Below are 15,994 nucleotides of genomic sequence, written 5' to 3'. Positions count from 1 at the left end.
CTCTCAAAGGCAGGCTAACACACTGACAACAGATGACGCAGATGATGCTTGACAACATTAGAAATGGACACATCTATTTAAATACATAAAGCAAGCATAAATGAGCCTTAAGGGCCTTCATCCAGACCTTGATGAGGCTGTGGAAGACGACTCTGGAGGCCAAGTCAAAGCCAGTTGAGCAGGTGAGCATCAAATGCGGCATTTGCCAAGGAGATGCTCTGTCCCTCCTGCTGTTCTGCATAGGCCTAAACCCCTTCAGTCAGATCATCCTGGAGAGTGACTGGGTACTTGTTCTGAAGTGGAACAACCATCAGCCACATCCTCTACATGGATGACATCAAGCTGTAAACCAGGAACGACCGTGACATCGACTCCCTGATTCACCTCACTGGGATCTACTGTAAAGACATCGGGATATTTTTATATCAAAACGTTCAGGACAATTTCAGCTTTCTATAAACCGAGGCCTTTTTTTTGTAGAAAGAGATAATTCAGCCCAAATGCTAAAAATGTAAAGTCTGATTTTTGGGAATGTTCAAATTTCTTGTGAAAACATACCTTGACTCATTTGGACAAAGTGTTTTGGTGTTGAAATAGGCTTAACAAAATCTTAGTTTTACAAAAGTAGTGGAATATATGAAATAAAAGTTAAGTGCAGAAAACATGTCTGAGATGAACTTTTGTAATAGTATTTTTTGAGCAAATGTCTGTCATTCTATATTCACAAAACTGTCTCACAAGGCTAAATAATGACATCATATTGCATATCAAATTTCATTAGATACGTGCAAATGACAAAGGATCATGATATTATATTATATTATATTATATTATACAGGGTGTCTGCTAAAATTGACATATTTTCATCACCTAATAATAATTTGTTCACAATTTCTTTGCTCTTTTTGCTCAAAAAAGTGTAATCATTTTTATTGCTCTGCTTTCAGGAATAGAAATGCTGTTTACTGCAACAGAAAAGGCGTTCTGTGTATTGTAGTACACCCAAACTCAGTGAAATGGGAATGTGCAACGTGAATGTGTTTAAAAATTTCATAAACAAGCACCATCAAAAAGGCAGATTTAAGAGAGGCAGTTAGGCAAATGAACTCTTGTTGAACTTTGAAGCCCTGGAATGGATTCTTAATTGGCACTTTACTGCTGTGCACTTAAGAAAATCATAATTTTTGTTGTTTATGGGTGACTTTTTAAGGGGGGGGGGGGTATTTTTTATTGGGTTTTTTTTTGAATCAGTATTTTAGTATTTTTATCAGAATTTTATAGTATTTACTAATTGCTGCTGGCAATTGGGACCTGAGTACAGTGTTTTGTTTTGTGTATTTTATATGCTGAAATGACAATTAAATTTGAAATTTGAATCTGAGATTTGGATGTGGCATAAGAAGTTTCAAGAAGAAGGCTGTTTGTGTCGGAAAAAAAGGACTCCACTACTGACTTGATGTGTGCAGCATCACAAGCGGCGCACACATTGAACATTTGTAAGAACTTTGGAACATTATAAAATTACCATCCCCCAGAATTTTTCGTTTGTAGAATAAAACATTTTATGTCCAAAATAAATCCTATTAAGTATCATTTCACCCGGTATTGTATTATGTTGTAACTGAGCACATCATATTTACAACATTTACATACTGTATATTCATTTATTTGTTATATATTTATTTTTTATTCATGCTGTACACAGATTGTGACATCGTATTTTCAACAGGTTTACTTTACAAAATGTTTGTCCCGTCTCTCTCCCCATATTTCGACACATAAAACTGCAATGGGAGGGCCTTAGTGATTCCAGAGTGCCTATTGGTGGGTAAAAGTTAACACACAATAAGTTCACCTAATTACGTCTACACAATTTGATAGACAAAGAACTGATCCAATTCCGTACATTAAGAGGTGCATGTATTGATCTGTGATTGGTTCCAACTCCCACTGTCAATCACATTGGACTTCAAAGGCGTTTGTAATGGAAAGATGAGATTCTCTGTTCATGTAAGCGTGTGAACCACTTTTTTACGGCATAAAATGGCAAAAATATTAATAAAACATACTGAAACAGTCCCAAACATATTCCGGTGTTTTTTCCGCCCTCAGAGTGTTTTTAATAATATCATATATCTGGTTTTACATGAACAAAGGACATCAAGCAAAAACCGGGAGTCTGAACTTTCTGTGAAGCCGACAAGTGTCTATGTGACCAAGGTTTGTCTCATAATGGCGCTTTGAAAATGTCATGAGAAGTGATTGTGTGATCAGAGTCTGTTAACGGTTAAAGGTTGTCAGACCCTGTGCCAAGTTAAGGCGGTTAATGTAGGTCTGGATAGCAGCCATTTTTAACAGGCTGAAGGCAGGGTCAGTTTTATTTAGTATTGACGCAACACTTGTAACTGGAGTGCTAGTGCTTGTAAGCTAACCATAGCTAACATCAGCTAATCACTTAGAAAATAAGTCAGAAAAACTGATGGTAAATCCTACAATAATGCACGTTCTGTGTCCATCCGGTGTCCGTCCCGTCCATGTCCGATCAATGTTGCAGCACAGTAGGGTGTTTGTACGGGTTTTCCTCAGCCTTCACAGGACCGATCGCCACCAAACTCGCCAGATGAATAGAAACATTACCTGACTATCTACTACGCACAATTTTATGTCCGTATTCAAATGTTGTGAGGTATGCTGGGCGATTTTAGCCTCTCATGCTATCATACAACGGCACCACGGGTACAATACCGCTAGTTTTTTTTTTTTTTCTCCAATGTATTTTTTAAATTTATTTTTAGTTTTTCAAACATGCAAAAAATAAGACAAACACTGAGACATATAACAGAGGAATAAGCCACCATACAAGAAAAAAAAAGGGGGTTCCACTGTGAAATCACAAACTTTTTGTACACAAAACACATTAACCGGAGTCAAGGTACATTGTCAGCTGTTCTACATAAGAAATGAAAGGTTGCCATACCACCTTAAACTTCCCCATTGATCCCTTCAGTGTATATCTAATCTTTTCTATTTTTAGAAAAAACATGACATCACATATCCATCTGCCAAAGGAGGGGGGTTTGTTATTCTTCCAATTTAAAAGAATGAGTCTCTGTGCTAAAAGGGAGGAGCAGGCGATACTATTTAACTGTGGCCTGTGTAGAGGGAGATCTTCTAATGGTACACCAAAAAGTCTGATAAAAGGGCACGGAGCAATGGTCAGACCTGAAATTATTGAATATACTTCAAATATTGAAGACCAGAATGTGGTTAGACTTGAACATGACCAGAAAGTGTGAAAGAGAGTAGCAGGTGCTTGTCTACATCTATCACAAATAGGATTAACTCCTGGGTAAATTTTGGACAACTTGACTTTAGACATGTGTAGTCGGTGTACAATTTTAAACTGAATAAGACTATGTCTTGCAGAAATAGAAGTAGAGTGGATTCTTTGAAGTATACGTAACCACTGATCATCAGTAATATTTGTGCCCATATCCTTCTCCCAGTTTTCTTTTATTATTGTCAAAGAGGAACATTTCATGTCAAAAATATTTGTGTACAGTTTTGACATGGTTCCCCCAATCTCAGGCTGAATTTCTAGGATTAAATCAAGGGATGATGTCTGAGGTCGCGAAGGAAATTGATTAAAGTGATTCTGTATAAAATGTCTGACTTGTACATATCTGAAAAAATGTTGAGCTGGTAGATCAAACTCCTGTCTAACCTGGTCAAATGACATAAAGATGTCATCCTTATACAACATACTAACATTTAACACTCCATTTTTGAGCCACTGTGTGAATGCATTATCTAAGAGAGAGGCTGGGAATAGTTGATTTGCTGTGATAGGAGCGTAAATGGACACGGAAACTAGACCATAGTGTTTACGAAACTGAGACCAGATCCTTAGGGAGTGGAGAACTACTGGATTTTAGCAGGTTTGGGGTGAATGCAAAGGAATAGAAGAACACAAAAGGGCCGTAAGTGAGATTGGGCTGCAAGAACTAGATTCAATTTGTAGCCAGCCTGGAAGATCTATGGAGGATGTTGTGTCCCAATGCCAATAAAGTAAACATTTGATATTAGCAGCCCAGTAATAGATCTGAAAATTTGGTAGTGCCATTCCACCATATATTTTAGGTCTTTGTAAAAACAGCTTCCTGATCCTAGGTGTTTTATTATTCCAAATAAAAGATGAAATAACACCATCAAGTTTTGTAAAGAATGTTTTGATAAGAAAACATGGAATACACTGAAATAAAAATAAGAACTTAGGAAGGATATTCATTTTAACTATACTAATTCGTCCAGCTAATGATAAAGGCAATGTGGACCATCGGGCTAGATCCCTTTGGGTATGCTCTAGAAGTGGAGTAAAACTGGCCTTCACAAGCTGAGAATGAAACTTTGTAACATACACCAAGATAATTTAGTCTATTATTGGTCACTTTAAATGGTAAAGAATGAAATGAGATCTGACTAGCAGCCATATTAATGAGTAGGAGCTCACTCTTGTCAAGGTTGAGTTTATACCCTGAAAAACTACCAAAAACTTTGAGGATAGAAAGAATATGTGGAATAGATGTGAGGGGGTCAGATATATAAAGAAGGATGTCATCCGCGTTCAAAGAAATTTTGTGCTCCTTATCTGATCTGAAGATCCCCTTGATATCAGTATGATTCCTAATAGTGGCTGCAAGAGGTTCAATTACCAATGCAAAAAGCAATGGAGATAAGGGGCAACCCTGTCTAGTCCCACGTTGCAGAGGGAAATATGATGAATAAGTATCATTAGTCCTAACTGAAGCCAGAGGGGAAGTGTACAACAATTTTACCCAAGAGATAAAAGCATCTCCAAAACCAAACCGCTTCAGAACATAAAACAGATAACTCCATTCCACGCAATCAAAGGCTTTCTCAGCGTCCAAGGGTAAAAGCACCTCTGGACACTGCGAGGAAGATGATGTGTAAAGGATGTTAAATACACGCCTGATATTAAAAAACAACTGCCTATTTTTGATGAATCCAGTTTGGTCAGATGATACTATGGAGGGCAAAACAGATTCAAGACGGAGAGCCAACACTTTAGCCAATATCTTAACATCCACATTAAGGAGACTTATTGGACGGTAGGAGGAACAATTACGGGGATCCTTGCCCTTTTTCAGAAGTGCGGATATTGATGCCTGGCGTAGAGTTGGGGGTAAGGATTGGGCTTTTAAACTATCATCGAATACATCTTTGAGCAAAGGACTTAATTTTGCTATAAACTTTTTATAAAATTCTGTAGAAAAGCCATCTGGGCCTGGACATTTCCCACTCTGCATGTGACAGCTTTATTAATTCCATTTAAGGAGATAGGGCTATCTAGAGATTGTCTTACATTCTCATCCACTGTAGGTATATCCAGACAACCAAAAAACGTATCCATTAGTTTCAGATCTGAGGGGTGTTCAGATGTTTATAAATTAGAATAAAAATCCTTTAATTCCTTATTGATATCTAAAGGATCTGATAATAATCCCTTCTCAGATTCAATTTGCTCAATTATATGTGTAGTGGAAGTCTGTCTCAGACTATAAGCAAGAGCTTTACTTGGTTTCTCCCCGTATCCATATGACATATGTCTATCTTTTAACAAAACCCGTTCTGCCTGTCCAGTTGAAAGCATGTCAAATTCAACCTGATGCATCATTCGCTGTTTATATAGCTCTGGGGTTGGAGAAGAAGCATAGGCTTTATCTACTCCAGAGATGAGTTGTGAAAGTTCTGTTTGCCTGGCCATTCGCGCCCTATGGACCGATGCGTTGTAGGAAATTATCTGGCCCCTCAGGTAAGATTTGAGAGCCTCCCAAAGCAGAGAAGGGGAGGTGTCTTTGTTCACATTGGTTTCTAAAAATAAATCTATTTGAACATTAATAAAGGCAAGAAAATATTCATCTGACAGAAGAAGTGGATTGAGTCTCCATCTAAATCTGCTAGGTCTATGGTTGGGGAAGGTTAAAACCAGTGTAACAGGGGCATGATCAGATATTACTATACTATTGTAATCACATTCTTTTACCAAGGGGAGCAGGGACTTATGTATAAAGAAATAATCAATGCGTGAGTAGGTGTGGTGAACAGGTGAAAAAAAAAGAATATTCCCTCTTAGTTGGATACAGGAATCTCCACGGGTCAGACATATCACAGGACTGCAAGAAACCCTCTATGCATTTGGCTGTTTTTGAGTTACTAACTGGGCGATTTGAGGATCTATCTAAAATGGGATTAATTACACAATTACAGTCACCAGCTAGAATAAGTTGACGAGTATCTAAGTATGGTATGGTTGATAGGAAACTGTTCATGAACTTAAAATCATCCCAATTTGGAGCATATACACAGGCTAATATCACAGGCAAACTATAGAGTTTACCCACTACAATAACAAAACGGCCATTAGGGTCTGATATGGTTTCAGATGCTACAAATGATACTGACTTGTTAATCAGAATTCCAGCTCCCCTGGCCTTGCTCTGAAAAGTTGAATGGAACACTTGTCCAACCCAGCCTCTCCTTAGACTGTTATGGTCTGACCTGCGCGTGTGTGTCTCAGTTAAAAAAGCTATCTCTGTTTTTAAGACCTTAAGATGAGCAAGGACCTTGGTGCGTTTAATAGGATGATTCAGGCCTTTCACATTCCAATTGGTAAACTTAACTGACTGACTGATATAATGACAGTATTGAACAGACATAATCTGAATTGTGGCAGATGAATTCTGAGACTCTGGCAGATGTTATGTTTGAGACAAAATGCAATTCCAAGTGGACAAAATGAAAAGAAAAAGACCAACAAAATAATAAAAGGACTTTCAATACAAAAACTACACTTACCCCCCACCCTCCACCACTATCCTGAACAAAGTGCATGATCCCAAGAATAAAGCACCCCATATCTATAACTTGGGTCTCTAACTTTACTAAACCCGACCCAAAGCACAGCAAACAGTACTAGTCAACAGTATATGCAGTGCAAAATACCACACACAATGTATTAATCAAACGAAATAGATTTAGTTGTAGATGGTTGTAGCAGATAACTGCTTTAAATTGAGAAACATAGAGAGGCAATAGCCAAATTTAATATTGGGCTACTAAACATACTGCATTGTCCATTAACTTTTTAGACAATCGGCTAAGGAGTAGCCCAATATGAAATAAGGTATGCAATTTATAATAATAATAATAATAATAATAATAATAACAAAAAATATGATCGTAATAATAAATTAAAGCAGCCTCAGGAGAATCAACTCAAATATAGCACAATAGGTTAGGCTATCATGTGAGGGAAAACAAAATTCAAGTCACACTGAAAAGTGCCTCTACCAACAGGATGTAATAATAATGATAATATTATCAATACTAATAATAATACTAATAACATTTCTGTAGGTTCATAAAAAAGAGAGGAGAAAAAAAGGTAAAGATTCCACTATTATTCTAGAACACACATTATAACACTATCTCACTTTTAGTAGGCAATAGACCTGGTTAATTCCAAACAAGTAGAAACTTTTTCCACAGTAATGAACCTGGAAAGTTCAGTCACTTAGAGACAGTGTCCAAGTACATACTTAACCAGATGGAGGTAAAATTGTCTCTTTTATATAGGAAATGGCCAAGTCGGGATTGATAAAGAACTTTTCCTCACCTTTGAACGTGATACAAAAGGTAGCTGGATAACGGAGACCAAACTTAACGTCCTTGATATTTCTAAGGAGCTGCTTCGCCTCTGTAAAAGCCGCTCGCTTCTTTACCACCTCTGGGGCAAAATCCGGAAAAATATGCACACGTTTCCCCACGTAGAACAGCTGCTTCTTCTGACTGGAAAGGCGGAGGATACGATCCTTCACGTCTCCATGATGAACGCGGATCATGAGCGGCCTGGGCTTCTCCCCTGCTCTCGGTTTCGGTGCCAGCGAACAATGTCCACGGTCCGGACGGGGAGCCTGCTCCAGACCCAGTACATCCTTCAGTGCAGCTGCACAGAAGTGCCGCGAGTTGTTCCCTTCTTTACCTTCTTCTGTTCCAATAAGCCGAATATTTTGATGATGGCTACGGCCTTCCAAGTCCAGGCATTTATCTGTCAGGCTGCACACTTCTGACTGTAATTTTTTCACCGCAGTTTCCAGAGTCATAACTGTCGAACTGCACTCTGTAGCAGATAGCTCTGGGTCATCAATGCGCTTCGTATTCTGTGCATTAGCGGACTGTAAGGAGCTAACAGTAGCATGCAGCTCTTGACGAATAGAGGCTATTTCTTGACGAAGGGCAGTCGTTTGTGTATCTATTTTCGTGCCCAAAGATGCAATCGCCGTCATAATTTTGTCGACGGAGGCCGGAGAAAGTTGTTGTACTTCACTCTCGGTGGTAGCTTTCTTGCTAGCACGACCAGCCATATTTTAGAGGAGGAAAAAAAAAAGGAAAAAAAAAAACAACTTCTCTCTTAACTTGAGTTCCTTATTTGGGGTTGCAAGACTTAATGAAAGTATTTTTATCAATCCATATGCATTTTGCACGCATACAAACACAATTAAATTGAAATTGTCTGCTAAGCTCCAGGACGTCGCAGCCTCACATGTGGAATGTCAGCCCGGAAGTCCGCAATGCCGCTACTTTTAATAATTTGTCCCTTTGTGTGAAAGGCACAAGATTCTCTGACAAAAAATATTCTTTGTTTTACCTGAAAAAAAGTGTTCACAAAAACGTTGCCAACTCCTTTCTACACATTTTTATTCTTATTTTTAACCCAGTGAAAATATGTAATGAAGATATTTTTCAGTGTTTTTTTGTTTGTTTGTTTTTTTCATTTTGGGGATATAGCTAATGGTTTTACCCTGAATGCAGCCACCAGATCTCCTTCATGTGAACGTGGTAACTACGACAGATTTGGTTGGATTTCTTCTCCCTTGATGACCATCATAGTGAACCACATAAATCAAGCAGTAGTAGGCTGACTGAGATAAAATTTAGTTCACATTGATGGTCTTACAAATGTCCATTTTCCTGCTACCATCCAGAGTTCATATGGTGTGATTTTCATTCATCAGGTGGCGTTTTGTGGGGAAAAATTTGTCTCTGACCATTATTCTGCCACTATCAGGTTGATGTAGCTCAAACTGCGTTCATATCAGTTGTCTAACAATTAAGTCTATTTTTTCTTCATACGTTGAGTTTACATGATGTCATCTGTTGACACCAGGTGGTGTGTTTTTTCCAAATGGTTGGGGGAGCGTCTGTTGTAAAATCAGTTTTTTTGGACATTATTAAGGAAGTAGGAGGCCAATCAAGCTCAAACTTGGTTCATATTGATTGTCCAACAAATATCTAATATTTTCTGACATTATTTAGCAAATCATTTTCTGACATTATTCAGGCTGGATGTCCTTTGTGTAAACATGAAAGCTATTCCACTTCAGCACCGAATAATGAATATTATCACTTGTCCAAATGGGGGTGCCTCTGTTGAAAAATCTTTTTTTTTTTCTTTTTTTTTTTTTTTTTTACAATATTAATAGATATAGTAGGCCAATCAAGCTCAAATTTGATTCATATTGATCAAAATTAAGTTGGTATCTTTTGTACATTGTGTCATTTATTTGCTTTATTATATAGCAAAGGATTGGGGGGATTTTGGGGATATACTCTTGCTGTTGGCCCCCGGCAGTGTAAGCCGCGTTAGTAAATTTTTTTTGCTTTTAACTCCCTTTCATTAAACCTACCAGAGTTTTAACTCTGTTTTCCCTCTTATCAATACTTGATTTTTATTGTAGTAATGCAAAAGTATTTATGGCTTTTCTATTTGCTGTTGATTTCAGGGATATCCTTCAGAGGCCTTGGAAATGCTGATGTGTGTCTTCACAGCAAAGGTTAGTCAATATTTCAATGTTCAAACTACAAGTCTTAAAACTCTCTCTCAGACTATGTCATATAATATTGTATGGTAAAGAAAAATTCGAATAAATTATTCTCATTACACATTTTTCATAAAAGGATTATGATCTCACTCCAAAATTACATGAATGAAACAACTGACATCACCTTGTGTGAAACTATGCCACCAAGTTTCTGTGTCATGTGTAATGCCTATGAATTATATACACTATGGATGGGAAGATTATCCGATACGTACCGATACACTGACACACGCATGCGTGATCCGAGTGTACCAGTAGAGAAGCTGTGAGTGAATGAAAATTTTGGAATGATATTGTGATGCATCAGTTATTGAATGTTTGTATTGATAAAATTTGATCCATTAAATAGAATATATTTTTACTTACATTTAAAAGTGTTACTATTTATTTGGGTAAAGTTTTTCTTTTCTGAAGACCCACGTTAACATGCGCTGCAGATTCCCAGATGTGTACATTGCACACTACAGCATGAGCTCCGCGGATGCACTGGGCATGTGCGCCACGGATGATTACTATAATGAATTTGGCGAGGGAGCAAGAAGTTGAGCGTGAGAAACATGCAGAAAAACGACTTTTGAAACATGTCAGAAGAATGAATTTGTGTGTGTGTGTGTGTGTGTGCGTGCGTGCGTGCGTGTGTGTGTTTGTTTGTTTGTTTGTGCAAGTGTATGTGCACATCTGAATAAGTGTGTTTGAGTGTGTGGATATACAGTCATGTGGAAAAAGTCAGGATGCCCCCCTTTTACATATTAGTTTTCTTCACCATATCTAAATATTTGGGATTTTTTCTTCTTTATTATTACTAAAATATGGAGAAAATGTACCTAAAAAGATGAAACTAAGGACATGCTTTTTAAAATGTGTTGGTAAATTCTAATTAATAATTTATTCATGAGGAAAAAGTTTGAACACCCTTATCTTCATTATTTAAAAGACAGAATCCTGAAAAAGCCTCTCTAACAATCTTCAACTAGTTTGTACCTGACCAGTTCACCACTTCAGCTCTGCTCATAACTACCAAATATTCAATAATTGACTGGACTTTAACCAATTGCCTTTTTTAATACATGATACCACTCATTTTAATAAAAAAAAAAAAAAAAATAGGAGATATTATCTATATAATATATGGTGGAGTGATGTGACATTGTTTTAAATCAGTGTAGGACATGTCATAGATTATTAGTAATGATTTCATTTCATTAGTAGTTTTTGTTCAGTGCAGAACACTCATGGAAAAAATGGTTAAATTGACTTGCACTTGTAATGGCAAAATTACTTATATCCATATATATTCATGTATTTCATATATCATATAGGCTTCTAATGCTATTTCAGATATATTCATGTCATTGTGTATCATAGAGCAGTTTTGACCTTATTTGTGTTGTGTCCAGAGTAGAAGGCCAAACCAACATTTCTCACAGGGGTCTTATCTCTAAGTTCCTGACACTAACCAAAACACTTTCCACACGTCATAATTTTCTCATGGGAGACAGAAGACTACAGGGTGATTTGTATTTTTGGGTTCAGACCATCTCAGTCTCTTGTCTGATTGGTATCTCTTTCTATGGAGCTCCAAATAAAGGGATTTCTTTGACACTGAACGTTTGAACTGACCCTTCTTTATTGAAGACGAATTAGTAGAGTATTATTTTTCCATAACACACTGAAACCACATTTTTTAATCTCATAGAAAATAATAATAAAGCGATGAAATAAATGTTGCAAGTATTTGAGATGTTCAAGACTGAAATGACAGGACACAGAAAAAGGTTAAAATAATTCTTTTATCATAAATGTGAAGTCCTTATATTATGATGATGATGATGATTAGGGGTGTGCCAATATTATTATTATTATTATTATTATTATTATTATTATTATTATTATTATTATTAGATTACTAGATTCATCATGATGCGACACGTGATGATTCAATAACGATTCATAAATATTCAAAAACATTTATTTTTCCTAATTACTAAATGACAGGAACACAACCGCAGCACGCAGATGGAAAATGAAAGTGGCGCATGCCGCCTGGACGCCTTAAGGAACAGACCAGGGGAGCACAGTAACACCAGCTCTAACTGTTTGGCTGCAGTTACAGAGTGTCAGATTCACCCAACGGGTTTAAAAGCTAGCGTTTGGAAGCAAGGCTGTCGGGCTCTGATGTGGACACTGGAGTGCAGATACAAACTTCTGAACTGAAAGTATTTTTCCAAGAAAGCAGTTCCTGAACTGTACAATGAGAGCAAAACCAAAGTAGTGGAATCACTGAGGGAAGCTTGTAGGATACTACCGACAGGTGATGCATGCTTTGATTGTGGATAGCGAAATATTTAGTTTGTTGTGGAATTTATGCTGCTCATTGAGTTTGAAACTTAACAGAGTTTGAGTGGGTTCCTGGGGAGCTTTTGAGGGGCCAGAGAAACTAAATAAGCAATTATTTATTTATTTATTTTTAATTAGACTAGCACAGAAATCTGTATAAACCACTTTTGATTGAAATAAGTCTTATTTATTTTTAAAGACATTTTATTTGTTTTCCCCCCAAAAATGGGGACCTGTTAACCACCAAATGTGGTTAACAGGTGAATATTTACCTCCGCCAAGGAGGTTATGTTTTTGCCAGGGTTTGTTTGTTTGTTTGTCTGTTTGTTTGTTTGTTTGTTTGTTTGTTTGTTTGTCTGTCCGTTAGTGTGCAACATAACTCAAAAAGCTATGGACAGATTTGGATGAAATTTTCAGGGTTTGTTGGAAATGGGATAAGGAAGAAATTTTTAAATTTTGGTGGTGATCGGGGGTGGGGGGGCCCACGGGGGGGGGGGCACTGATCAGCCTTGGCGGAGGTCTGCGCTCTCCGAGTGCTTCTAGTTTTGAAAAGTATTGGTTTTGATACAGCAGATGTTTTGCAGGTAACTGGAAATCTATATTTGTGAATAAGAGCAGCTTTTGCTGTATAAGCCACCTCTGCCTTTTTCCTGTTGGTTCCCTGGTGGAAAATAGGTTGGATCATTAAGTGGTTTGACACAAATAAAAGATAATGGAGGAAAATTTGTTTGATTGCTTGAATTTATGGATATTGAAAAATAAACCTCATTTAAAAGTATGAAGTAACCACAGAGGGAGAAAAAACTCCTGAACGGGAATAAAGATGCATCGAAAATCGTTATAATTGTAATAATTGTTATAATTATTATTATCATGATAATCATTGATTAATCAAAGCGTAGCACCATGAATCGTAATCGAATTGAATCTCGAGGTGCTTTAGATGGCTCACCCTTAATAATGATGATGATGATGATTATTATTAATAACAGTTTCCAGTTACAAACACACTGAATAGCTCTGTATGTGGCTGGCCCATGTGGGAATTTCTACAAATATATTTGCACAGGAACATGAATAGGAGACATTTTTCATTTTCATCATCCACTGGTGTGAAATTATTTTGTGAAAAATTAAAGAATATATTCATTTAGACAGTTTGCATACAGATATTTACATGTTTCCAGTCCATTTTGACTAAGGACAGCTCTGTGTGCATCTTCTCTACAGCATGTTGGTCTCAGAGGAGTTCGCCTGCAGAATCTGCAGAGTGACAATGAGTTTAACAGCTTTTCTAAACCAGGGGTAGAATAAGGCATAGATCACAGGGTTTAAACAGGAGTTAAAGTATGCGACATAGACAGCAAAAGATATAGATGAATGTTGAATCACGTAATTAACGGAACCATCTCCTGAAAGTGTAACACAATAATATGGACAGTAACACGCAAGAAAGACGATGACAACAACCCCAAGAGTCCGAGCTGCTTTCAGCTCCGATTTCTTGCAAGTTACTTTTGCTGAGAGCTGAATTCTGACGGCTGAAATGTGAGAACGCATGGCACGAGCCTGAGACACCGCCACCACAAACACTCTCATATACAGACTGATAATGATGAGAACAGGAAGAATAAAATTTAAAACAACATCGACTGCACCTCCAAAAGAATCTAAGTTGAGCACACACTCTCCAACACAAGAACTAGTTCTCTCTGGATTAATTAGATCCTCTCTTAAAATAATACCATTGTTGATAACAGATAAAAGCCAACACAGACAAATACAGACTGTAGCTCTTCTCATTGTGATCTTATTAGTGTAATGCAGAGGGTCACAGATAGCAACATAACGGTCGATTGAGATGAGCACCATGTTTCCGACATTTGAAGAGGCTATGTTCAAGGTCAGATAATTTCCAAATGCACAGATATAATCACCCAAAATCCAGCAGCCTTTGAGAATGAAGATCAGCACTGGCATTGCAACAAGACCCACAAGGAAATCAGTGACGGCCAGACAGAGAAGGAAGAGATTGGTGGGAGTGTGGAGCTGTCTGGAGGAAAAAGAAACATTATCAGACAACATGATATCATAGAACAACATGATAATAAGGTGGAGGCAGTACAGCTTTAGTTATTCACCACAGAAAAAAACATCATGTACATGTCAAAGCATCTGAACAACATATGCACACACAGGTGAAGTTAAACTTGAGAACAACAGAAGCACAGCAGTGAGCATGTGTTGTAATAATCACATTAACAGTGAGGGAACCTGTACCTGAAATGGGAGATTGAGATGATGACCAGCAGGTTTAGAATCACAGTGAGCACAGACATCATGCTGATTATAACATGGACCACAGCAGTTTCAGCTGCAGAACTCAGGGGCTTCCTACAGGAGGTGTTGAGGAGCTGTGGGAAACAGAGTTCTGGTTCATCCTGAACCTCCATTGACACAGACCAGATCCAGGAGATGAGCTCAGTTATATCAGTGGTTCCTCTGGGTTCCTCCTCCTGGACCTCAGACTTTCATCATATTCAACGCTGTCATGACAACCCTCCCTCTGTTTCTGCATCATGTTTGTGATTCTCAATTGGACTCTTCTGTTGCGTTATCTGATGCAACTTAACACATTCGTGTTTCCACATAAGTTTTGTATAAAGTCTTCAGAAATCCTGGGAGAAAAAATACAGGCCTATTTCTGTTGAGTTTTGTGGAGCAGATAAAAATTAGATTGTATTGTCATCAGAGGGTGGTGGTGAGATTATGGTAAAGGCCAGAGTTAGAGAAGAAGAAGCAGAAGCAAAGCGGCACTATCTGCATTGCACAGGTAGTTGGTAATTAGGGATGTAACGATTACCGGTATAATGATAAACCGCAGTAAAATTTCTGACGGTTAGTATTGCTGTTTAAAATGTAATTATTATGATAACCATGTTCAATAACCGCACTTAGAAAACTCGCAGTACTGTTCATTTCCTGGAGAAGCAGCGGCACTCCAGGCATGCGTGCATAGTTCGTAATGTTTGGCCTCTGAAAACATGGTGGAAGGCACCTGCACAGACAGAGCTCCAGAGATTCAGGGATAGGGCTCCCGCTTGGACTCGGTCCGTCCAAGTGTGGGTCCATCCGAGCGCACGCGCATGGACCTGGTCCATCCGAGTGCGGGTCGGTTCAAACAAGCACATGCACAGACTCGGTCCGTCCAAGTCAGCAAGTGCACAGACCCGGTCCATACTAGTGTTAACCCCTCCCCAGCCCCCACTGCTTCAGATCCTCACCCAACAGAGAAGCTGTCTGAATACAGATACTCAGGACAAACTCATCCCAGTTCAAATGGGCCCAAGTGAGTGAGCTTCAACTTTACAAAGACACGATATGTGTAAAAACCAAAGGAGAGGAGGCTTTATGAACTAAAGGACATTCAACTTCCGCTCTGGGGAGGAGGCTGGCATTGCACTGTTTACCGTTTCCCCATTTGTGATTGTCTTTAACCTTTATAGTTTTCCTGTACTTCTTTTGTTTAGCTATTCGCTCTATTCACAGCTCATGTTAGTACCTTTGCTTCTACACTTCTCTGGACCTTGGATGCTACTATTTTTACCCATTTTTACCGGTGGAGTAGACGCCTACCTGCAAGGCAAGCTTTAGCTACCAACTACACCCACAGTGAAAAGGGCTCTTGATCCTAT

At 38.1% G+C, this 15,994-nt stretch overlaps 1 protein-coding gene across 1 annotated transcript; it reads right to left on the bottom strand.

Moving 5' to 3' along the window:
- Positions 1 to 13,523: 13,523 nt before the first annotated feature.
- LOC115413036 (trace amine-associated receptor 7e-like) lies at positions 13,524 to 14,752 on the bottom strand. Its single transcript, XM_030125774.1, has 2 exons — positions 14,580 to 14,752; positions 13,524 to 14,352 (listed from the first exon to the last, which is right to left on the bottom strand). Exons 1-2 carry the CDS (start codon positions 14,750 to 14,752, stop codon positions 13,524 to 13,526), a joined length of 1,002 nt encoding a protein of 333 aa, XP_029981634.1.
- Positions 14,753 to 15,994: the final 1,242 nt, after the last annotated feature.

Source organism: Sphaeramia orbicularis, chromosome 21 (assembly GCF_902148855.1).
Source record: "Sphaeramia orbicularis chromosome 21, fSphaOr1.1, whole genome shotgun sequence".
Classification (NCBI taxonomy): Eukaryota; Metazoa; Chordata; class Actinopteri; order Kurtiformes; family Apogonidae; genus Sphaeramia; species Sphaeramia orbicularis.
Note: the sequence above shows the minus strand (reverse complement) of the source record. Positions and strands in the feature narration are given on the sequence as shown.

What these genes read in the sequence shown, in the direction of transcription:
- LOC115413036 (XM_030125774.1), bottom strand. Translation starts at nt 14,752, where the DNA reads ATGGAGGTTCAGGATGAACCAGAACTCTGTTTCCCACAGCTCCTCAAC. An exon ending in ATCTCAATCTCCCATTTCAG is followed by an intron (nt 14,353 to 14,579) that starts GTACAGGTTCCC and finishes TTTTTCCTCCAG; the next exon opens with ACAGCTCCACACTCCCACCA.